The sequence below is a fragment of the Somniosus microcephalus genome, chromosome 27, assembly GCF_052327205.1.
Source record: "Somniosus microcephalus isolate GS21.2 chromosome 27, FLI_Smic_1.0, whole genome shotgun sequence".
Classification (NCBI taxonomy): Eukaryota; Metazoa; Chordata; class Chondrichthyes; order Squaliformes; family Somniosidae; genus Somniosus; species Somniosus microcephalus.
In genome coordinates this window covers 5,024,194-5,048,236 of record NC_141013.1, presented here as the reverse complement: position 1 = coordinate 5,048,236, position 24,043 = coordinate 5,024,194, and the positions used below count along the sequence as shown (strand labels likewise).

Here is a 24,043-nt window from a genome sequence, read left to right as displayed (position 1 = left end):
TTCCCTAAAGGACATTAGTGAACCAGCTGGGCTTTTCCGACAATCCCACAGCAGACGTCGATGACCATCAGTCTCATCAGTGTTGCTGAAAGCATTACATACTACAACTGGTGTGCATCCAACAACCGTCTAACTTTTCCCAGTTCTGATGAAAGTTCATCGACCTGAAACATTAACTCCGTTTCTCTCTCTCCACAGTTGCTGCCTGACCTGCTGATGTATTTCCAGCGTTTTCTGTTTCTATTTCAGATTTCCAGCATCCGCAGTGTTTTGCTTTTTGTATCCTGCAGTACAGTTAGTCAGGCATTCACATCTCTTAGTAACGATATTGGGAGTATGCTAACGTATCTTCCTTTTGTAATGCCATGGGACGTTTTACTATGCTAAAGGCGCTGTATAAATGCAAGTTGTTGTTGTAAGAGCCTCCACCAGCGCTGCTATCTGCCAAAGCGAGGCTGTTTCCTCTCTGTCTGTGAATGTGGGCATTCAGGGCATTCAGACTCAGTGACATGAATCAGTCATTCATGAAAGAAAGACTTATGAAATAATACTGAGCGGCCTACGGGTGGCGCTGTCCAGGGAGAGTATAAATACTCGGGCACGGGCCCAGCTTGCGCAGGACATTCTTAACAGGAACTAGTGAAGGACACAACTAGACCTCCATGTTGTAAAACAGTTGATTAAAGCTTTATTTAACGCTTAGACCAAGTGCCTAGTAGTTTTCTTACATCACTCAGCACTTAGCATCTCTAGTGCAGCCCGAGGTGCCTGACACTCCTCTATTGATCCTCCTCTTATTCTAGCCACGTGAGTTAGGGGGATTCCCATTGGGAAGCCCATTGGTGCCGTAGTGGAGCTGGTTAGAAAAGAAACAAACAAAGGATCATGTGAACATATGGGAATCAATAGGAAAACAAAACAAAAAAAAGTTTTAAAAAAAATAATTAAGAACTACAAAAACATACTTACCCTTATATTGCTGTGCCCTTTCCATGACCTTCTGATTATTTACCATCACCTAGCAACCCTGGGTGCTCATTTACAACAGCGATCCCTTACTCAATCACTGCAGAAATTAATGTGCTAGCCTGACACTCCCAAACTAATATTGAAATGAAATGCCCACTTGTTGCTAACCAGATGCATTACTCGAGGGGCTCAAGGGCGAGACTTCACCCCATTTAAATTCAGTTAATTAAATAAATCTGGACTAAAAAGCCAGTGACCATGAAACTATCGGATTGTCGTAAAAACTCATCTGGTTCACTAATGCCCTTCAGGGAAGGAAATCTGCCGTCCTTACCTGGTCTGGTCTATATGTGACTCCAAACCCACAGCAATGTGGTTGACTCTTAACTGCCCTGTGAAATGGCAAAAAACTGCTACGAAAAACAATCGCTGTTGGGAGTACCTTCCCTTCACTCACACGGACTGCAGCGGTTCAAGAAGGCAGCTCACCACCACCTTCTCAAGGACAGCTAGGGATGGGCAATAAATGCCGGCCTTGCCAGCGACGCCCACATCCATGAACAATTTTTTTTTAAATCGCTGGAAAATTTGGGCAGTAATGGAAGGAAAATCCACTAGCCCTCCCGAGTGATGCTAACATCTTACTTGTGCCAATTGGTAGTGGGACAATTGGAGAGCTCTGGGAAAGAGCGGGGCAGGGGGGGTGGTGGTTGGTGTGGCACAATTGGAGAGCTCTGGGAAAGAGCGGGGGGGGGGAGACAATTGGAGAGCTCTGGGAAAGAGCAAGGGGAGTGGGACAATTGGATAGTTCTGGGAAAGAGCAGGGGGGAGTGGGACAATTGGAGAGCTCTGGGAAAGAGCCAGGGGGGGGGAGTGGGACAATTGGAGAGCTCTGGGAAAGAGCAGGGGGGGAGTGGGACAATTGGAGAGCTCTGGGAAAGAGGGGGGGGGGAGTGGGACAATTGGAGAGCTCTGGGAAAGAGCAGGGGGAGTGGGACAATTGGAGAGCTCTGGGAAAGAGCAGGGGGAGTGGGACAATTGGAGAGCTCTGGGAAAGAGCCGGGGGTGGGGGGGGGGGGGGGAGTGGGATAATTGGAGAGCTCTGGGAAAGAGCTGGCACAGGCACGATGGGCCGAAAGGCCTCCTACTGTGCTGTAAGATTCTGTGATATGTAATATGATACTCAGTGTTGAAAATTATAAATAGTTTTAATTCAGTCTGATTCAACTAAAAAGATGTTTTTAATGGAGTTGACTTCATACATGAGAACAATTTAAATATAGAACAGCCATCATAGCATGTGATGTGGGCACATTTTCTGGACATCTTGTCTGTCTTTTAACTGCAGATGCACAAGTGAACAGTAAACAATTAGCCACATGTAGTGCATGCAATGGATTGAATGAATGACTCATTGTTACTTCTTTACCCGTCTGGCTGCTGGAAAAGCAGACGTCTATAGTGACAAGAATTGTAATCCTGGGAAAGTCTGCAGTGACCTGGAAGATCAGATTGAGGGGATTTAGCGTTTAATTTGTTCCTGTTAAAATTCAGCCGAGCACTATCTCAACATACTTGCTCATCCAGTTATAATCAGATGGTCTTTAAGGGAGGAACAAAAATCCAAGCTTCAGCGCCTCACACCCAGCACGTCCCTGTCCAGAAAATAAAACACATTTGCCGAGAAATTGCTCGGAGCTGCTTCCACGCTGCCGGCATTACTTCGCCAAAAGTACAGCGCAAACCCAAATTTCCAAAACACACATAGAGCAGGAGCAACTCTAAGGAATTTCCTGGCCAAGTAAATTTTGCACCAATAGGTCAGTTCGGTACCATAGTAATTATATCCTAAACCGTTCCCAGGAAATCTCGCTGGTAGCCCAAAAGGCTGACCATAGCAGACTGATTATACATCCCATATTTAGTTGCTGTTACAATCACAAGTCCTGTATGGATCCATAAACAACTATATCAACACAAGTCGCTCACTGGGCGACATGGAATAACAGAATTTGGGAGTATAATTAACTGGAACATCCTTTGGTTTCAGTTACCAAGCACCATTTTTGGAACATTTATTAACATATATATAATATTTAAAATTCTAATGTCTGCACCTATAACCTCTCAATATTGCCATGATAAATTCCTATGTCCACATTTATAATGGAAACTCTCAATGTAAACATGTCACACTGTAATGATACCCTTCCACCAGCGTAGGCATTGAAGCATTTTTCTTTCATTGGAAAAACCCAGGTGAAGGGCTAAGGTCCACAGTGCAAAACACCAGCAAGGTTGGAAAGAGAAAAAGAGAGACTGAAGTAAATTAGTGACAATACGAATAAAAGATTGGGTTTTGAAAGTCTGTACACAGTAGGGAAAAGGGATGACTTAGGGAGGTAAGGAATTCTATCATTATAAAGTCCTTAAGTTAGAGTAGAAGATGCTGCAATGAGTCTTAATTTCAACACAGCGAGGATGCAGAGAGGAGGAAGAGCGTGGACGTAGCTATATTTGAAGCTTAGGCAGGACAAGAGAGAAATCTTTTCTTCTTCTTAGGCAGTCCCTCGGAACCAAGGATGACTTCCACATTAAAAATGAGTTCTCAGGTGAAGAGAGAAATATTCAGATAAGCACTGACTATGATATATATAAGATAAAAAAAATTGTGGTAGGGTGCAGAACCATAAAGAGAGGGGCTGAAGGCTAAAGGTGAAAAGGATTGCCTATCAGATGACATGCATCTTCTTGTGTCCCTGTCCAGGACTTTAAGAGAAATACTAGGAAAAAATGCACAAAAGCGGTATTTAAGTCTGGGGTGGATTTGGGCTTGATGGCGAGTTACAAGTTGTTGAGGTCCTCTGTTTGCCAGCAATGGCTCACCTGTGAGGTGGAATTATGAGAGCAAACCTGCAGCCTACCACTCCCTGCCACAGCATATGGGAGCCTCAACACACCATGCTCGCTCCCTGGTGTACCCCTTCTGCCTTCTACTCTACTGTCAATGACACATCCTTTGGCCAACCTGCTTTCTTTTTCTAAAGCTCCCTGCTTTGTTACCTCTCTCTCCACCTCCATAAACTTACCTTAGAACTTACCTGCTCAACCTCATGTTGGTCACCTCCCCTAACTTTTCTCCCACTTACAGTTTGGTGTCCTTCTACCTCCTTGTAAAGTGTCCTGAGATGCTTTAAGTAAAAGATGCTCTAAAGTTGATAGGGTCAATTGAGGGGAGTCCAGAACAAGGGGGGCATCACCTTAAAATGAGAGCTGGGCTGTTCAGGGGTGATGTCAGGAAGCACTTCTTCACACAAAGGGTGGTGGAAATCTGGAGCTCTCTCCCCAGAAAGCTGTCAAGGCTGGGGGTCAATGGAAAATTTCAAATCTGAGATTGATAGATTTTTGTTAGGCGAGGGTATTAAGGGTTACAGAACCAAGGCGGGTCGATGGAGTTAATCTGCAGATCAGCCATGATCTCATTGAATGGCAGAACAGGCTCGAGGGGCTGAATGGCCTCCTCCTGTTCCTATGTTCCTACACACTTACGATCATCTCACCTGACCTGCAGAACCAATGCCATTGATCTTTTCCTTATGTGACAGCAAAATAAAATGTTCCCGCCTCAAACAGTATTTTATTCCCCCAAATAACCTTTGCACCAACAATTTTTCACACTCATGATTACAGTGCATATAAACTCGTAACTAGCTTGCCAAGAATCGTTCTGCTTGGGTCTACCTGAGATTATAACCATTTGGAATCTTTGTATCCAAGCCCCAGTCCAATTAATTGTTCAGTCAGCAACTCGGCTTAAATAAAAGAGACAGAAAGTATTGGCCAAGAAACGTATATTTTCTAGAAAGAGGCAAAGTGCCTCTTGCTAAAGTCCGACTGCAGTTTCAACATATCCAGCGCACAGAGCACTGAAAACTGGATCATTACAGGATGTTTTCATTGTAGCCAGGGCCTCCGGGGGGGACGACTTCAGTTATGTTCAGGTGCTTCCTCCAGCAGGAGAACTTGGGAGCGGAGACAACGAGGGCACTGCTGTACACAGCCTGGGGGCAGAATCACAGACCCGTGTTCGCAGTGTCCTGGGAGGAAATCTCCCGCCATGGCTTGTCAGGTGGGGAATTGTCAGTTGTTGGGGGGCGGGGGGCTGGGAGAAGGCCGAAAAGGAGGGAGAAAACAAACCAGGCCAGGTCACTTTTCTCTGGAAAAGAAAAGGCTGTGGGGTGACAGGGTTGGATAGGGTAGACGTAGAGAAGATGTTTCCACTTGTGATGGAGTCCAAAACTAGTGGTCATAAATATAAGAGGGTCACTAATAAATCCAATAGGTAATTCAGGAGAAACTTCTTTACCCGGAGAGTGGTGAGAATGGGGAACTCGCTACCACAGGGAGCGGTTGAGGCGAATAGTATCGATGCATTTAAGGGGAAGCTGGATAAACACATGAGGGAGAAAGGAATAGAAGGATATGCTGATGGGGTGAGATGAAGTAGGGTGGGAGGAGGCTCAAGTAGAGAAAGAAAGACTTGCATTTCTATAGCGCCTTTCACGACAACAGGATGTCCCAAAGCGCTTTACAACCAATGAAGTACTTTTTGAAGGGTGGTCACTGTTGTAATGTAGGAAACACGGCAGCCAATTTGTGCACAAGTTCCCACAAACAGCAATGTGATAATGACCAGATAATCTGTTTTTTTTAGTGATGTTGGTTGAGGGATAAATATTGGCCCCAGGACACCGGGGAGAACTCCCCTGCTCTTCTTCGATGTATGCCATGCAATCTTTTACGTCCACTTGGGAGAGCAGACGGGGCCTCGGTTTAACGTTTCAGCCGAGAGATGGCTCCTCTGACAGTGCAGCACTCCCTCAGTACTGCACCAGGAGTGTCAGCCTAGATTTTTGCACTCCAGTCTCTGGAGAGGGGGATAATGAACCCACAACCGAGTAATATATTTAACACCTAATTCCACTCCTAAACGGCCTGGCTCTAATTTTAAGATTATGCCCATTTGTTCTCGACTTTCTCCACTAGGGGAAATAGTTTCTCTCTATCTACCCAATCAGACCCTTTAATCAACTTAAACTCCTTGATCAGAGCTCCCCTATTCCAGGGAATACAAGCCAAGTTTATGCAACCAGCCCTCATAATTTAACACCTTTTGGTTTCCTGCATTAGTGACTGCACTTCAAAAGTACTTCATTGGCTGTAAAGCACTTTGAGACATCCTGAGGTCATGAAAGGCGCTATATAAATGCAAGTCTTTCTTTTTTCTTTTTACCCGGAGATTTCACACGATTTGTCCTTTTTTAGATACACTTTAATGATAGGTGCCTGCCTGTGGCTCATTGGGTAGCACTCTCGTCTCTGAGTCAGAAGGTTGTGGGTTCATAGTCCTGCTCCAGAGGCTGGAGCGCATAATCCAGGCTGACACTCCCAGTGCAGTGTTGAGGGAGTGCGGCACTGTCGGAGGTGCTGCCTTGTGGATGAGACGTTAAACCCAGGCCCCGTCTGCTCCCTCAGGTGGATGTAAAAGATCCCATGGCACTATTTCAAAGAAGAGCAGGGAGTTATCCCCGGTGTCCTGGGGCCAATATTTATCCCTCAACCAACATCACTAAAAAAAACAGATTATCTGGACATTATCACATTGCTGCTGTTTGTGGGAGCTTGCTGTGCACAAATTGGCTGCTGTGTTTCCCACATTACAACAGTGACTACACTTCAAAAAGTACTTCAGTGGCTGTAAAGCGCTTTGGGACGTCCGGTGGTCGTGAAAGGCGCTATAGAAATGCAAGACTTTCTTAATAAAGTTATGCAATTTTTAGTAGCAGGGATGATCGTTGCCATAATTAAGGACTTTTATCTGCTCGAGCCTGGTAGAATGGCACAAAGCAATGTGTCTTGAAGGCATCCAGTTCCTCAAATGATGTGGACTACATTCTGTTATCTGACTGGCCACAGCGGAGCTGCTATTTACTCATCATTAACCCGCAGCCACTGACTCGTTGTCTGCTGTTCTCCCATTTGCCACTGTGTGGCCCCCAAACACAAGCCGATAAGACCCATCATTGAACAACAGGACTCCTGTCCCTGCCACTGAGGCTCTCGGACCCACTTCGACCTTGTCCACGAGTCTCGGGAGAACGTCTTGAGAACAACAATGTTTTAAAAAGGCCACTTTGCAGCAACCACGAAATGACATTTTAGATCCATTTGATTTTATGGTCCCTTTTACATTGAAGGTGGGTTAAAGAGTGTAGACACACAGGGAGTGAAGGAATGGAGCTGGGACACTGGGGTCCCAACACAGACTCTCCCCTCTCGATCAGGGCGCCTGGTTAAGTTACGGGTTGCTGGGACTGTGCCCGTTTACTGAGGGAGGGCCGGGGCCCCGTGTCCAGAGAGGGGAAAGTTCATTAACTGCTGGGGAAGAAAGAGTTTGATGACAGCTCGGGGAGAACGTTACACCAACAAAGCAAGTTAATTGTGTGGGTGCTTGAATGATATCTCAGCTCTGTGAGTGTGTGTGAGTGAGTGAGAGAGAGTGCATGTGTGTGTGAGTGTGAGAGAGTGTGTGTGTGTGTGTGTGAGAGAGAGTGTGAGTGTGTGAGTGTGAGAGAGTGAGTGAGTGTGAGTGTGTGTATGTGTGTGAGTGAGTGTGTGTGTGAGTGAGTGTGTGAGAGTGTGTGTGTGTGTGAGTGAGTGTGTGAGTGTGAGAGAGAGTGTGTGAGTGAGTGTGTGTGAGAGAGAGTGTGTGAGTGTGTGTATGTGTGTAAGTGTGTGTGTGAGTGAGAGTGTGTGTGAGTGTGTGTATGTGTGTAAGTGTGTGTGTGAGTGAGTGAGTGTGTGTGAGTGTGTGTGTGAGAGTGTGTGTGTGTGTGAGTGAGTGTGTGAGCGAGTGTGAGTGAATGTGTGTGTGAGTGTGAGAGCGAGTGTGTGTGAGTGTGTGTGAGTGTGAGTGAGTGAGTGTGTGTGAGTGAGTGTGTGTGTGTGTGTGTGTGTGAGTGAGTGTGTGTGTGTGAGTGAGTGTGTGTGAGTGAGTGTGTGAGGGTGAGAGTGTGTGTGTGAGTGAGTGTGTGTGTGAGTGTGAGTGAGATTGTGTGTGAGTGAGTGTGTGTGTGAGTGTGAGAGTGTGTGTGTGTGTGTGTGTGTGTGAGATAGAGTGTGTGTGAGTGAGTGTGTGTGTGTGTGAATGAGTGTGAGTGCGCGTGTGTGTGAGTGAGTGTGTGTGTGTAAATGAGTGTGAGAGAGTGTGTGTGTGTGAATGTGTGTGAGTGCGCGTGTGTGAGTGGGTGTGTGAGTGTGTGTGTGAGTGTGTGTGAGTGTCTGTGAGTGTGAGTGTGTGTGTCTGTGAGTGTGGGGGGGGGGGGGGGGCAGGAGCTATATGCCAATAGCTGGAGCGGGAGCCAGCTGATGGAGCCGAGCTCTGTGTTTGAGTCTCAGCTCCCTGACCGCGCTGTGTTGTCAGTTCAGGGGCCGTCCCTCGACCCCCCCGCCCCCCCATTCAGCACAGATCACTGACAGGGAGAAGTGTCTCTGGCCGGATTGCTCAGTGTTCGCCTCCCCTGCACCGAGAAAGCACCAGGGACTTTGTTTGGAGAGTTGTGACATGTTCCAGGATCCACCGTGCTAAAGTTTAGAAAGAAAGTTTCGCCTCCAAAACAGCGAAGGCGGAAACATGCAGAGTCCATGGAGCGGGAACACTGGCAACATTCTCCAGACTCTGACAACTTTTATTGCCTTTGTGTTGAGTGAAGGACTGGCTGATGTGCCGGACAAGGAGCAGAAGGGGTTCAGTGTGGAAGGTAGGGATTCTGCCTCTTGTTAATGAACAGAAAAGCCGCACGCACGAACTTTTACACATTGCAAAACATATTTGGGAGACGGAGCAAATGCCCACGGCGCAGCCTCCTCATCATCCGCCAAAAAAAGTGGCATTCGTTTTGTTTTAAGCATTTTTCTTGAGGTGTCCACAGCTGAGCTCAGACGCGAGACCAAATCCTTCGCAAAAATCACAGCCTCGCAGAGACTCCCAACACAACACAGTCTTTAGTTAGGATTGACAGGCAGCTTTAGTTTGTCTCCCCCCTCGGGAAAACTTGTCATTACGACTTTCTCAAGTGGGGACAACTTTTCGACCATCGATAAATATATTTTTTGATGTTGCATGCGTAATTTTTTTGCTTAACAGCTGCATTTCGAGGTTGCAGCTCTGCAGTTGCCTCTTTGCAGAAATGTGCACGATTGGCAATCAATGAGAATTTTATTTCCCCATATATTTATCAGTGTATTTTTTTTAATGCCTTGAATTTTTTATTTTTTTTTGACGCACGTTTCTTGTTTCCTTCCCAGAGCACCGCCTTCCAGCTCTGCCCGAAGCCGAGCTGGTCCACCCGGCCAAAGTTGACCATCTCGGCCGCTTCCTGTCTCACGAGGTGTCCCACCAGGTGAGGCGGCTGCAGCGCCGGGAGCTGGCGGTGCGAGCGCCCGGCCCGGCCGTCTACTACAAGCTCTCTCACCGGGGACGCCAGCTGCATTTTAACCTGACCGTCAACCGGGCCCTCCTTGCGCCCGGCTTCGTGGCCGAGAGGCGCTATGGAGGCATGAGGGGCGCCGCCATCAGCCGCCTCAAGCTGAATAGATGTCACTTCATAGGGAGAGTCACGGGCCAAGGAACGGAGAGTGGGTTGGCTGCCATCAGCACCTGTCATGGCATGGTAAGCACATCTGTTAACCCTGCGTAATAATTCTAAGAGTTGAGTTGCATTGCAGTCCCACGCCATTCCCCTAGACATTGCCCGTAATAGTCAACATTTTCATAACAACCTACATTAATTTTTTTCTTTTATCAATCTCAAGATGTGGGCACTACTGGTAAGGCTGGCATTTATATAAGAATTAGGAGCAGGAGTCGGCCATTCGGCCCCTCGAGCCTGCTCCGCCATTCAATAAGATCATGGCTGATCTTCTACCTCAACTCCACTTTCCCACCCGGTCCCCATATCCCTCGATTCCCCTAGAGTCCAAAAATCTATCGATCTCAGCCTTGAATATACTCAATGACTGAGCCTCCACAGCCCTCTGGGGTAGAGAATTCCAAAGATTCACCACCCTCTGAGTGAAGAAATTCCTCCTCATCTCAGTCCTAAATGGCCGACCCTTTATTCTGAGACTGTGACCCCTGGTTCTAGACTCCCCAGCCAGGGGGAAACATCCTCCCTGCATCTACCCTGTCAAGCCCTCTAAGAGTTCTATACATTTCAATGACATCACCTCTCTCTTCTAAACTCTGGAGAATAGAGTTCCAATCTACTCAATCTCTCCTCATAGGACAACCCTCTCATCCCAGGAATCAGTCTGGTGAACCTTCAATGCACCCCCTCTAAGGCAAATATATCCTTCCTTAGAAAAGGAGACCAAATTGCATTGTATTTCCATACCATTCCTCTAGACATTGCTCATAATAACTTGCATTTGTTTTTTCTTTAATCAATCTCAGGATGTGGGCATTACTGGTCAGGCTGGCATTTATTGCCCATCCTTAGTTGAAGACAGGAATTGGATTGTCTTCAGACCATGCCATAAACACCATGCCCCTCCCTGGCCGCTGTCTCAGCCCGAACCAACTGTTTGCAATCTCAGCACCCTGTACACCTCTGAGCTGAATTTGCGACCCCATATACTCTTTTACCACAATGTCTGCCTACTTTCACCTCTGTTACATCACCTGCCTCATTCCCAATGCCAGCCCACCTCCTGCTCATTTCATGCCTTTGGAACCTCCAGACTGAATTAACCCAATGCTTCCTGGCTGGCCTACCATCCTCCACCCTCTGTAACCATCAGCTCGTCTAAAATGTTGCTCCCTGTACAGTATCTTGCACCAAGTCCCACTCACCCACCACCTTGTCATTGCTGACCCACATTGTCACCCAGACCCAAAAAGCCTCTAATGTAAAATTCAAATTCTTGTCTTTAAATTCGTCCGTGGCCTCACCCCTCTCTATCTTGAAACCTCCTCCAGCCCTACAACAACACCCTCCCTCACAAACTCTCTGTTCCTCTGTCTTCTCGTTAATTCCCTCCCTCTCCCTTCACCCCACCATTGATGGCCGCGCTTTCAGCCGACTAGGCCGCACAATCTGGAAATCCCTCACTGAATCTTTCCGCTTCCCCAGCTCCTTAAACTCACCTCTTGGACCAAGCTTTTGGTCACCCTTGCTAACCGTTCCTTCTTAGAGTCCTAAGTCATAGAGTCATAGCGCCACAGAAGGAGGCCATTCGGCCCATCAAGTCCGTGCCGGCTCAGCATCCATTTCTCTGTACTCCTCTGGGATGTTTTTCTAAGTTAAAGGCACTATGTAAGGCCTATTTGTGATATATATGGGTATGGTAGTGTAGTGGTTTATGTTACTAGACTAGTAATCCAGAGAACATGAGTTCAACTCCTACCATGGTAGTTTAAAAAAAATTAGTATCAGCAAAAATTGTAAAAAAAAAACACAACTGGTTCACTAATGCCCTTTAGAGAAGGAAATCTGCTGTCCTTACCCGGTCTGGCCTATATGTTTTTTAGCAAACCGGTTGTATAAAGAATAAGTTGATGTGCTCAACATATATTTACATGTAACCGGCAGATCTCTCCTGGTAGTTAGTCAGGAAAGCCCCAGTTGCTCAAATGGAGCAGTGCTTAAACTGGCCTTTCCCTTTAAGGCCATTCCCTGTGGGAAAGTGGTCTATTCCATCCTGAGATTAATCGAGGCTAATTGGGAGGGAAGTTTCTGTAGGTTGGCAGCTACTTGTAAATCTCTTGGAAAGAGGTCATCAAGGTCAGAAATACCAGCAGGAAATGACTGGCTTTCTTACCTATGACACTGATATATGACACCTGAAGTGTAATGAACTGAAAACTTATATATAGCTAGATTTGGCTTCCTGCTTTTCACTGTTTATCGTTCAGTTTTGTGTTTTTTAAGATGATTTTAGTTTTTTTACCAAATTCAATTTTTTAATATTTTTCCTTCGTTTATTAAAATAAAGTCAAAATCAGCATAAAATTGATGCCAGAGATGGACCCAGAAAAGGAACATGAGCAAAATATACCCTTTGGTCACAGATTTCCTTGCGCAATCCTGCAGACGGGGTTTTTAAAATCAGACTGATGGATTTACAGGGGCTCCTGATGAGGATTTGTTCATTTCACCATAACTTTTGATGTTTGATCTGTGTTATCAATACAAATACCAATTTTGAAATCTTGCATTTGTTGGCAATTTATCGGTTTAAACTGAAAACTGGGATAGCTAAATATAGTTTATTCCCAATTTTCATTTTTACAATAGCTTTCTGGGAGGACAGGAGGTTAAATCCACTCTCGTGACTTGTACAACAATCTTGGATGTTCCCTCAGCCTCTTCCTGTGTGAGTGTGTTTGTGTGTGTTTGTGTGCGCGTGAGTGAGAGCGCGTGAGTGAGAGCGCGTGAGTGAGAGCGCGTGAGTGAGAGCGCGTGAATGAGAGCGCGAGTGAGAGCGCGCGAGTGAGAGCGCGTGCGTGAGTGTGCGTGTGTGAGAGCGCGTGCGTGAGAGCGCGTGCGTGTGTGTGAATGTGTGTATGTGTGAATGTGTGCGTGTGAGTGTGCATGTGTGAGAGTGTGTGAGTGCGCGAATATGTGTGAGTGTGCGCGTGCGTGTGAATGTGTGTGCGTGTGAATGTGTGTGTGAGTGAGTGTGTGTGTGCATGTGAGTGTGCGTGTGAGTGAGTGTGTGTGAGTGAGTGTGAGCGAGTGTGAGTGTGAGCGAGTGTGAGTGTGAGCGAGTGTGTGAGTGTGAGCGAGTGAGTGTGTGAGAGTGTGAGAGTGAGAGTGTGTGTATGTAAGTGTGCGAGTGAGTCTGTGTGTTTGGACACGGAGTGGGGACCAGATCAGGTTCTGCTGTGATGCCCTACACGGTCGACAGTCACTGTGGGCTCACACGCAAAGAGTGGCCACTTGGACTGCGCTGGCCCCGCGGCATGAGTCAGCACCTTGAGGACAGGGGGGAGAGAAAGGGAAGAAATCATTAAAGATAACCAGCATAGTGGAACAACAATGGGAAATTAATCTGCCCAAATGTGTTTCCTACATTACAACAGTGACAACACTTCAAAAAGTGCTTCATTGACTGTAAAAGCACCTTGGGGCGACCTGAGGTCATGAAAGACGCTTTATAAATGCAAGCCCTTTCTTTTCTTTCTAAGGGGATTTGCCAGTGTCACGGGAATACATTAATTTCCAATGATGTCACAACATTATCATGTCAGCAAATTGCAGCACCTTTAATAAATGTGCCTGTCGAGAACATGAGGCTGAGAGCCAGTAATGCAGAAAGGAAGCTCTACTCAATTTAACATCGCAGATTGAATTTCCAAAACCATATTAAGGCACTGGAACTCACTGCGTACTCGACACACAAAGAGTTAACTACTGTTTAGATAATTACACCCACAAATAAACACAGCACAGCCTTGAGTTGTATTTCCTGCGCTTAAATGCTAAATTTATTACAAACAGCAACATGATTCAACAAGTGATTTAATCTGTTTCATTTAAGGGATTAAAGTGCTTTCATGGAGTTGAAACATATATTCTCAATTTAGAAACGGCTTAATTTCAATTGTAATTTATTTTGAGCGCTTGCAGATGTAAACGTCATAGCTGAGAGAAATGTAACAAAAAATAGCCCAGTGTTACCAGAGGTCTATATTTACCAGGTAGCTTTCAAATCAGGCCATTTCTTACAGCTGAGGGACTGTGGGTGTGAATTCACACTGGAGCATGTACTAAACATAGGTGAGACATTGATAAATGGAAGATATGGGTAAAACACAGCAGGATTGCTGAAACCTGAAAGAGATGGATTCATAATATCAGGACTGAGAGGTTTTAATTATCAGGAAAGGCTGAACAGGCTGGGGCTCAAAGAATCATAGAATGATAAAAAAGAAAAGAAAGACTTGCATTTATATAGCGCCTTTCACGACCACTGGATGTCTCAAAGCGCTTTACAGCCAATGAAGTACTTTTGAAGTGTAGTCACTGTTGTAATGTAGGAAACGCAGCCAATTTGTGCACAGCAAGCTCCCACAAACAGCAATGTGATAATGACCAGATCATCTGTTTTTGTTATGTTGGTTGAGGGATGAATATTGCCCAGGACACTGGGGAGAACTCCCCCTGCTCTTCTTCGAAATAGTGCCATGGGATCTTTTACGTCCACCTGAGAGAGCAGACGGGGCCTCGGTTTAACGTCTCATCTGAAAGACGGCACCTCCAACAGTGCGGCACTCCCTCAGCACTGCACTGGATTGTCAGCCTAGATTTATGTGCTCAAGTCCCTGGAGTGGGACTTGAACACAGAGGGCGGCCATTCGGCCCATCGTGCCTGTTCCAGCTTTTTGGTAGAGCTCTCCAATCAGTCCCACTCTCCTGCTCTTTCTCCATAACCCTGTAAATATTTTCCTTTCAAGTATTTATCAATTCTCTTTTGAATGTCACTATTGAATCTGCTTCCACCGCCCTTTCAGGCAGCGCGTTCCAGATCACAACAACTCGCTGCGTAAAAAAAATGTCGCCTCTGGCTCTTTTGCCAATCAGCTTAACTCTGTGACTGTTCCTTCCGCCACTGGAAACAGTTTCTCCTTATTTACTCGATCAAAACCCTTCATGATCGCGCACATAATAAGAGATTTTAAAATGCTATTTGCTGTTTGAGGGGACCTTGCTGTGCACAAATTGCCGCATTTCCTGCATTACAACAGTGACTGCACCTGAAACATTGACTCTGTTTCTCTCTCCACGGATGCTGCCTGGCCTGCTGAGTGTTTCCAGCATTTTTTGTTGTTACTTGAAAAGCACTTCATTGGCTGTAAAGTGCTTTGGGACGTCCGGAGGCGGTTAGAGGCGCTGTAGAAATACAAGTGTTTCTTTCTTTCAATTGTAACCTATCGACCTTTCCATTTTTATTTCAAATGTGCAACTTTGTTTTACTTCCTTTTATGTATTTATGATTGAAACAGTTGCTGATTTCTTCCTTGTACTAATCGTGAGGAATGAAGATTAACTTGCCCAGTATTACTTTAACATGCACAGCACGCTGTTCGGAACTTACTCCAGTCTGACTCTTCCACAGACTGCAGCCACTGAACCAATTATGGCTCCCAACAGAAATCTTGGAGCATTGTTGAACTGGATCCAGCTCAGCGAAATGTGTCTCTGGAGCCAATAAAGCTCGCCTTGTGTTTAGATTTTAAATCAGGCTGACACCTGCCCCCTTCCTTATGAGTCCAACCAGCAGTAATTGGATGTGACTTGATTCACAGTACAAATAGCCAATCGCTGTGTGGTACTGAGAATCAGTTAAAGTGACACTGGCCATTAAGTCATTTACCAGATTAAAAAGAAAAGAAAGAACCTGCATTTCTACAGCGCCTTTCACGACCACCGGACGTCTCAAATCGTTTTACAGCCAATGAAGTACTTTTTGAAGTGTAGCCACTGTTGTAATGTAGGAAACGCGGCAGCCAATTTGCGCCCAGCAAGCTCCCACAAACAGCAATGAGACAATGACCAGATGATCTGTTTTAGTGATGTTGGTTGAACGGGTGCGAGTTCGGACACTGGCAGCAGCGTTTTGGGTGAGCTTAAGTTTACGGAGGGTGCAAGGTGTGTGTGGCGGGGGTGGGGGGGTGGGGTGCAGGAGAGCATTGGAATAGTCGATAGCAAAATACTGCAGATGCTGGAAATCCGAAATAACAACAGAAAACGCTGGAAAAACTCAGCAGGCCAGGCAACATCCGTGGAGAGAGAAACAGAGTCAACGTTTCAGGTCGAAACCCTTCATCAGAACTGAGAAAAAAAGCAGGAAATGAAACAGATTAAAACGCAAGTTTGGGGGCTGGGAAATGGGGGAGGGGATGAAAGAACAAAGGGGAAAGTCTGTGTGAGGTGAAGAGACACTAAGAGATATTCAAGGCGAGACGAGATGGTAATAGGGCAGGTAGAGAAACAAAGGATGGCTCTAGAAGAAGTGTGAAATGCACTGGCAGAGTGAGAGACAGCTGCCATGTGGGAGAGAGAAAAAAAAGGAAAAGGCACAAACCGAAAGTGTGGATAAAAAATATATAAAATATAATAGGGGCCGAGGTTATGATCTGAAATTGCTGAACTTGATATTGAGTCCGGAAGACTGTAAAGTGCCTAATCGGAAGATGAGGTGCTGTTCCTCGAGCGTACGCTGAGCTTCCGTGGAACAATGCAAGAGGCCGAGGATGGTGAGGTCTGAGTGGGAATGGAGCGGTGAATTGAAATTGGAATAGTCGAGTCTGGCGGTAATAAAGGCATGAATTAGGTTATAACATAGAATGGGAAAATGAACAGCATAAGACAATGCATTTCTTTAATTTATAAACTTGACTACACTTTATAATATATTTTCAAAGCAGTAAAGGTGCCTCTCCTTGAGCTCTCAATATATATTGTAACTTGAAAACATATAGGGGGAGAAATTCGGTATCGCCCCATTTGGGGCGCAATTATCGGCCAGGCGCAAAGTTTAGTGCCTGGCACTAATTATCGCCTCTGACTGCAAACTTGGCTTCTATTGCCCCTGGAGGTGATTTGAGCGCTAAATCAGGCGCTACACACCTCTCTTAAGATGCTAATGCCGAGGAGCGAGGCGCTACCTCAGAGTGCTGGCGAAGTTCATGTGATGTCAGTCAGCAATGGAACACAGACACACTGGCACCGGTCAGTTCTTAAAGGGGAGGGTCGATCTTGCTCTCCATCCACACCCTGCTCATTGCAGCCTTGAATCTCGGCCTGGAGAGACCTGCACATCAAATCTGCTGGAAAGAATAATGGAGAGGCCCAGGAAAAGAGCTCAGAGTGCAGCCCCCACAGTCTCTTCTAAATCGATGCAAGGAAGGTCAAATCAAAATGAACCTGCAAAGTGTTGCTCAGTACCCAAAACTCCTTCACACAGCATTGAATCTCTCCAGAAGTCTCTCTCTCTCAGAATGCGTGGTGCAAAAATGTCGCCAACAAAAAAAGGCAGGAAGCGGTCGCCTTTAAGTAACGCTCCCCCAGTCCCTCCCTGACTGCAAAATGCTCCCCTCAACCTGTCGTTGCTAGCAGCAGGCGGTAAGGCAGGGGGTGCCACCTAATATCCAGTCCGGGACACTACTGGGGTGTTGCACGATTGACTGACGTCACGATCTGCGGGCGCAGGAGATCGTGTCGGTAGTGTTTAGCGCCGCCGTAAAATGTCTGGTCAATTTCGCGAGCGGCGCTAACGGGAGGCGCAAACCAACTGAATTTTTCCCCCATACCATATTATATAGAATGTACAGCAGAAAGACAGACCATTCAGCCCAACTAGTCTATACCGGTGTTTATGCTCCACACGAGCCTGCTCCCACCCTACTTCATCTCAGCCTATCGGCAAAACCTTCTATTCCTTTCTCCCTCATGTGTTTATCCAGCTTCCCCTTAAATGTATCTCTGCTCTTCACCTCAACCACTCCCTGTGGCAGTGAGTTCCACATTCTCACCACTCTCTGGGTAAAGAAGTTTCTCCTGAATTCCCTATTGGATTTATTAGTGACAATCTTATATTAATGGCCCCTAGTTTTGGACTCTGCCACAAGTGGAAACATCTTCTCTCACATCTACCGTTCAAACCCTTTCATAATCTTAAAGACCTCTATCAGGTCACCCCTCAGCCTTCTCTTTTCTAGAGAAAACAGCCCCAGCCTGTTCAATTTTTCCTGATTGTTATAACCTCTCAGTTCTGGTAACATCCTTGTAATTTTTTTTGCATCTTCTCCAGTGCCTCTATTATTTTCATAATATGTTCACTTCTCACATGGTGAAACAGAGCCATGGGGTCAGACGAGCCCAGACCCTCTGCTGCCCGTAGACAGACTTCTCAGCTAAGCTCAGCCACAGAAGGATCATTCCAAATCCTTTGAAGGTGTACTGTAACGAGGCTCATTCGCAAATGAAACTACATTTCCCTTAATTGTGTTGGGTGGTAATCCATTGTTCATTTAGTTGTATAGGATGTTTTCCACTCGTGGAAAAAAAATTCTGGTCTTTCAAACTTAATGCTTCACCTGTCTAGTCATCAAAGATAGCTCAGAACAGGCAGAACACAATTCCTCCGCATTCAACCGACATTATTAGCAGGTTAAAACCAGCTTGTGTTTCAACAGAAACGAGTCAGAGACTCAATCATACACAAACATTCCCTCATCGATGCCCATTCAGGCAACCTGTCCGGGTTCCCCCACATGTACAATGGCAACAATCAGGCAATGCATGTCAAGGAATTCCAGAGCAGCAAGTGCCACTGCCTTGCCCTGAGGTGCGAATATTAGCCAGGAAACATAAATTCCTTCCAGCTTGCAGAAAAATAGCTAGCAAAGACTGATCTTAACCCTGTGTATGTTAGCAACAAAGAATCCAAAAAAAATCTCAACACCGAGCCACATAAGGAGACATTAGGACAGGGTCAAAGAGTTGGTTTTAGAGGCGCCTTATAGGAGGAAAGAGAGGCGGAGAGGTTTAGGAAGGGAATTCCAGAGCTTAGGGCCTCGGCAGCTGAAGGCACGGCCACCAATGGTGGGGCGATGGAAATCGGGGATGCTCAAGAGGCCAGAATTGGAGGAGCACAGAGATCTCGGAGGGTTTGTAGGGCTGGAGGAGGTTACAGAGACAGGGAGGAGGGGCGAGGCCATGGCGGGATTTGAAAACAAGGATGAGAATTTTAATATCAAGGCGTTGCCAGATTGGGAGCCAGTGTAGGTCAGCGAGCACAGGGGGTGATGGGTGAACGGGGCTCAGTGCGAGTTAGGACACGGGCAGCGAGCACAGGGGGTGATGGGTGAACGGGGCTTGGTGCAAGTATCAAGGTAGCATAGCAGCCAAATCACATTTCTGCCGTGTGTGTCAGCTTGGCTCACTCAGTTGGAAGTTCTCTTCGCCTTTAAGTCAGAAGGTTATGGGGCTCCAGCCCCACTTCAGACCTTGAACTTCTATTCAAGGCTGGCACTCAAGGGGAGCACGGCATTGTCAGAAGTGTTGTCCTTTAGATGAGATGTTGAGCCCAGACCTGTCTGCCTGTTCTAGTGCAAGTTGAAAGATCCCATGGCTCCATTTGAGGAAAGTCCTCCTGGTGCTTTGGTCAACATTCCTCCTTTAACAATGACCACGAAGAATGGATTGAATGGTCTTTTGTCTCATTGTCGTTTCTTGGATCTTGCTGTGTGCAAAGTAGCTGCGTGAGTCACTGGATTTCAATGTACGGTAAACTCTTTCGTATCCGGCACCTACGGGGATGGTGCTGGTTGATGGAAAATTCCGGATAACAGAGAGGTCGGCCATTTGTAACACAAAAAAATAAAAACCACTGACTAACTCGGTCACCGCGGGAAACTCGGACTCGGAAATACGAAAAATGAATGGATTCGGCAAGGTTACCGGTTATCTATTTTGCCGGTTATTAAAGAATTCCGGATGATTAAGTGCTGTTTAAACAAGAGTTTACTGTATGTGAGGCACTGAGTGATGTGTGTGCTATATAAATGAAAGTTGTTTTTTTTCTCTTTTACCTGGACCCTCCTTGTCGGAGATATCAGGATAACTACACTCAGCCCAATACTGAGGGAGTGCTGCATTCCCAGAGGTGCTGTATTTCATATGAGACATTAAGCTGTATGTTTTGGTAGTGTAGGTGGAAGTTAAAAATCCCATCGCACTCTTTGAAGAAGAACACTAAGATCTCTTGGTGTCCCCACCCACCATCCCTCCCTTCCTCGACCAACACCAAAAATAGATTAAATGGCCGTTGCTATTTGTGGGATCTTGCTGTGTGTCTTATCTGCATAACAACAGTCACTGCACTTTACAGTAAGTCATTCCTTATATTGCCCAGCTCTGTGAGAAGGTGCTACATAAAGAGAAGACGTTATCTGAAGCTCTTCCTTTGTGCTTTCAGAAAGGTGTATTCCGATTGTCAGATGAAGATTACTTCATTGAACCTTTAGAGGGACCCCCCTGGGAGGAAGCCACGGTGCAGCCCCATGTGATTTACAAACGGCACGCTCCCGACGCGGAGGGAATGCAGGACCCCCACTGGACGAAGAACAAGAGCCCTGAAGAGAATGGAGCGTGTGGTGTGTCGGGTAAGCCCACTTACACGGTTTGAGCCATTCGGGTTCTCGCAGCAGATGGAGTTACTCATGTCTCTGGCAAAACTTGAGGCAAAAAAAAAATCCAGCGTGAAGGTTGGACATTGAGAATGTAGCGGTTGTCGGTTCCCATTAGGTGCTTCTATGTTACAAGGCTGCGGCTGACAGCAAGCACACTGATTCCTGCTCTCGGCTGCACGCTTAAATATAAATCATATATTCCAACAGCAGTGAAGAGCCACCTTGCCATGGGTTGCTCAATGTGCCATCAGGACAGCTGCCCGCGATGACCTGCTAAATGCACCCGGCAAGTTCAGCACATCGGCACGGTTATGTCATATAATCATAGAATGTTACTGCACAGAAGGAGGCCATTTGGCCCATCGTGCCGGTGCTGGCTCTTTGAAAGAGCTATCCAATTAGATCTGAACAAATGGGTGGATTATTAGAATGTAATGTATATCCTGGGGGAGCACAGCATAAACTTCTCACTGTCGACCCTGTCCCTCTGACCCTGTTCCTCTAACCCTCTGACCCTGACCCTCAGGTCCTCTCCCTCCGACCCTCTCCCTCTGACCCTCTCCCTCCGACCCTGTCCATTTGACCTTCTCCCTCTGTTCCTCTCCCTCTGTTCCTCTCCCTCCGACCCTCTCCCTCCGACCCTCTCCCTCCGACCCTCTCCCTCCGACCCTCTCCCTCCGACCCTCTCCCTCCGACCCTCTCCCTCTGACCCTCTCCCTCTGACCCGCTCACTCCGACTGCCTGCTCCTGATTCGCTAACTCTCAACTACGCCCTACATGTCAGGATGTGAAAATTGCATTTTCTTTCTGTAACCCTCTTGTGCTTTATATCCCTTCTCCTTACATGCCTGCACTCGCTCTTTGTTTAATTCCCTACATTCTTTCACTGAGATCCAAGTAAACTTTGCACTAATATTAAATATTTAGTAAGATCGAGCCAAGGTTTAGTGAATGAGGCAGCAAGTCTCATTTCAATCTAATAAAACTATTACTTACCGTAAAAACAGGTGTACAATTTCCTCCCGTATATAAGTCATACCTATCTTTTTGTAATTGGGTTAGGTTCATAGGAACAGGAGGAGGCCATTCAGCCCCACGAGATTGTTCCGCCATTCAATTAGATCATGGCTGAACTATATGTTAACTCCATCGACCCGCCTTGGTTCCGTAACCCTTGCCTAACAAAAATCTATCAATCTCTGTTTTGAAATTTTCAATTGACCCCCAGCCTCAACAGCTTTTTGAGGGATACAGTTCCAGATTTCCACTCCCCTTTGTGTGAAGAAGTGCTTCCTGACATCACCCCTGAACGGCCTGGCTCTAATTTTAAGGTTCTGCTGCCTTGTTCTGGACACCCCCCACCAGAGGAAATAGTTTCTCTCTCTCTGCCATATCAAATCCTTTCATCATCTTAAACCCTTCAATTAGATCACCCCTCAATCTTCTAAACTCGAGGGAATACAAGCCTAGTCTGTGCAACCTGTCCTCCTAATGTAACCCCAGTCTCATTCTGGTGAATCTGGGCTGCACCCTCTCCAAGGCCAATATATAATTCCTGAGGTGCGGTGCCCAGAACTGAAGGCAGTTACTCCAGTAAAAGTTGTAGCAATGTCATTTAAAGAGCTGAAAGAAGGTGAGCAGTTGCAGTCACCATATTTTACCATTGTTTCGGGGATGCTACCTCGACTTCCCTCAGATGTTGCTGCCTCCTGTTGCACTGATATAAGCCTGCCTTGCTGTAACACTAAATGAGACTGTGCCAAGTGTCCCTGAGGCACGAAGGACCACTTCACGAGGTAGGTTTCTGCGGCCAATATGCTGCTGCGTGCAAACAAAACCTCTGGCCATCGTGTTTTAATAGAACCTGGGAGGGTTCCAGCACAGAAGGAGGCCATTCGGCCCATCGTGTCTGTGCTGGCTCTCTGCTAGTGCAATCCAAACCTAAGCCTACTGCCCTGTAGACGTATACCTAGAGAAGATGTTTCTGCTTGTGGGCGGCGGAGTCCAAAACTAGGGGCCATAAATATAAGATAGTCACTAATAAATCTAATAGGGAATTCAGGAGAAACTTCTTCACCCAGAGAGTGGTGAGAATGTGGAACTCGCTACCACAGGGAGCGGTTGAGGCGAATAGCAGCGATGCATTTAAGGGGAAGCTGGATAAACACATGAGGGAGAAAGGAATAGAAGGATATTCTGATAGAGTTAGTTGAAGTAGGGCAGGAGGAGGCTCGCGTGGAGCATAAACACCGGCACGGACCTGTTGGGCCGAATGGGTTATTTCTGTGCTGTAAATTCGATGTAATTCTATGTTCTCACCCCATAGCTCTGTATCATCATCTGCTTGAAATATTTATTCAATTTAACTCGAGGCCGGCATTTATTTCACATCCCTAGTTGCCCTGAACAACTGAGTGATTTGCTGGGCCACTTCAGAGAGCAGTTAAAAGTCAACCATGTTGGTGTGGGACTGGAGTCACGTATAGGCCCAGACCGGGTAAGGACGGCAGGTTTCCTGCCCTAGAGGACATTTGGTGAACCAGTTGTTAACAGGTAGTTAACAGGCAGTTTTTGGCCTAATCCCTATTTTTAGCCCTGAAGTGTGGGCTGCCCAACGGCTCCAAACCACGCCAAGTTAGCGAGGTGGACCGTCGGGCTGAAGGGCTTGGAGGGTTCGAGATGTCCGGTGTTCAGGTGAATGATGGGTGCATGAGTGCAGAGGTAAGTGTGTTTGGTGTGTGTAAAGTGTTTAAATAAAGTTTTACTTACTAATGCAGGCTTCCTTCCTTCAGGTCTCGGGAGTCCCTCATCTCAGCAGCACAGAAAGCAGAATGGCCGCCAGCTGTCAAAAGTTGCGGCATTCTGCTTTCTGTTCTGGAGAGATTTCTAACTGAGTCTGTGGAGAAGGACTCAAGTTAGAAGTCAGATTGTCAGTGTTTGGCAGCTTCACAGAGCTGTCAAACGCTGATATTTCACCTGTCAAAAGCTCTTGACAGATGAAATGTCAATCCCTGACGTCACCTGTAACCGGGTGTCCCTTAATTGGCCTGCTGAGCCCGCTAGGCGGGCTCAACAAGGTCAATCAAGGGAAAATCGCGTGGGTTGGCCACAAATCGATGGAGGCGGGACTACAACTCAAAAAGTGGGAGTCCCGCCTCCATCACGTCCCCATTGACAAAATCCAGCCCCATGTCTCAACTGTGTTTTTAGTCTTAATGGTCGGTTATCTTGACCACACCTTATGGATGTGGTCTTTCATGTTAACAATTGTCTCTCTTACACCATTCTGTGAGCTGCCAGCAATGTTATTTTAACTCTTTCCCCACTTCAGTCTACTAAGCTCCCAGCACCAGGTTGCTGCATAGTGACCTTTATGGAGGACAGGCTCATATTTGTCTATTGAACACTTGGTTTAAGTATCGTGGCACAGCTGGTACTTTGGAAACTGTACCCTGGTGAGGGAACTCCACACTTTCTAGATGGGAGAGAAGGAAATTGGAGAAGAAAGAAATGTATTCCGATATAACCTTGCTGAGACTATGACAACCACAACTTGCATTTATATAGCGCCTTCAACGTAGTAAAACCTCCCAAGGCGCTTCACAGGAGCGATTATCAGACAGAAAATTGACACCGAGCCAAAGAAGGAGTCATTAGGACAGGTGACCAAAAGCTTGGTCAGAGAGGTATGTTTTAAGGAGGAGAGAGAGGTAGAGAGGCGGAGAGGTTTAGGGAGGAAATTCCAGAGCTTAGGGCCTAGACAGCTGTAGGCACGGCCGCCAATGGTGGGACAAAGAAAGTTGGGGATGTGCA

At 46.5% G+C, this 24,043-nt stretch overlaps 1 protein-coding gene across 2 annotated transcripts in view; it reads left to right on the top strand.

Moving 5' to 3' along the window:
* Window positions 1-8,362: 8,362 nt before the first annotated feature.
* The window catches only part of LOC147099906 (A disintegrin and metalloproteinase with thrombospondin motifs 7-like), a 212,358-nt gene continuing 196,677 nt past the window's right edge, over window positions 8,363-24,043 (top strand). The window contains exons 1-3 of one of the 2 annotated variants that reach the window (XM_085968400.1): window positions 8,363-8,789; window positions 9,337-9,701; window positions 20,017-20,203. In XM_085968400.1, coding sequence (XP_085824526.1) covers window positions 8,663-8,789; window positions 9,337-9,701; window positions 20,017-20,203 — 679 coding nt within the window. In that variant the 5' untranslated portion in view covers window positions 8,363-8,662. The remainder of the gene's footprint in view (window positions 8,790-9,336; window positions 9,702-20,016; window positions 20,204-24,043) is intronic. The other variant, XM_085968401.1, reaches the window with a different exon arrangement.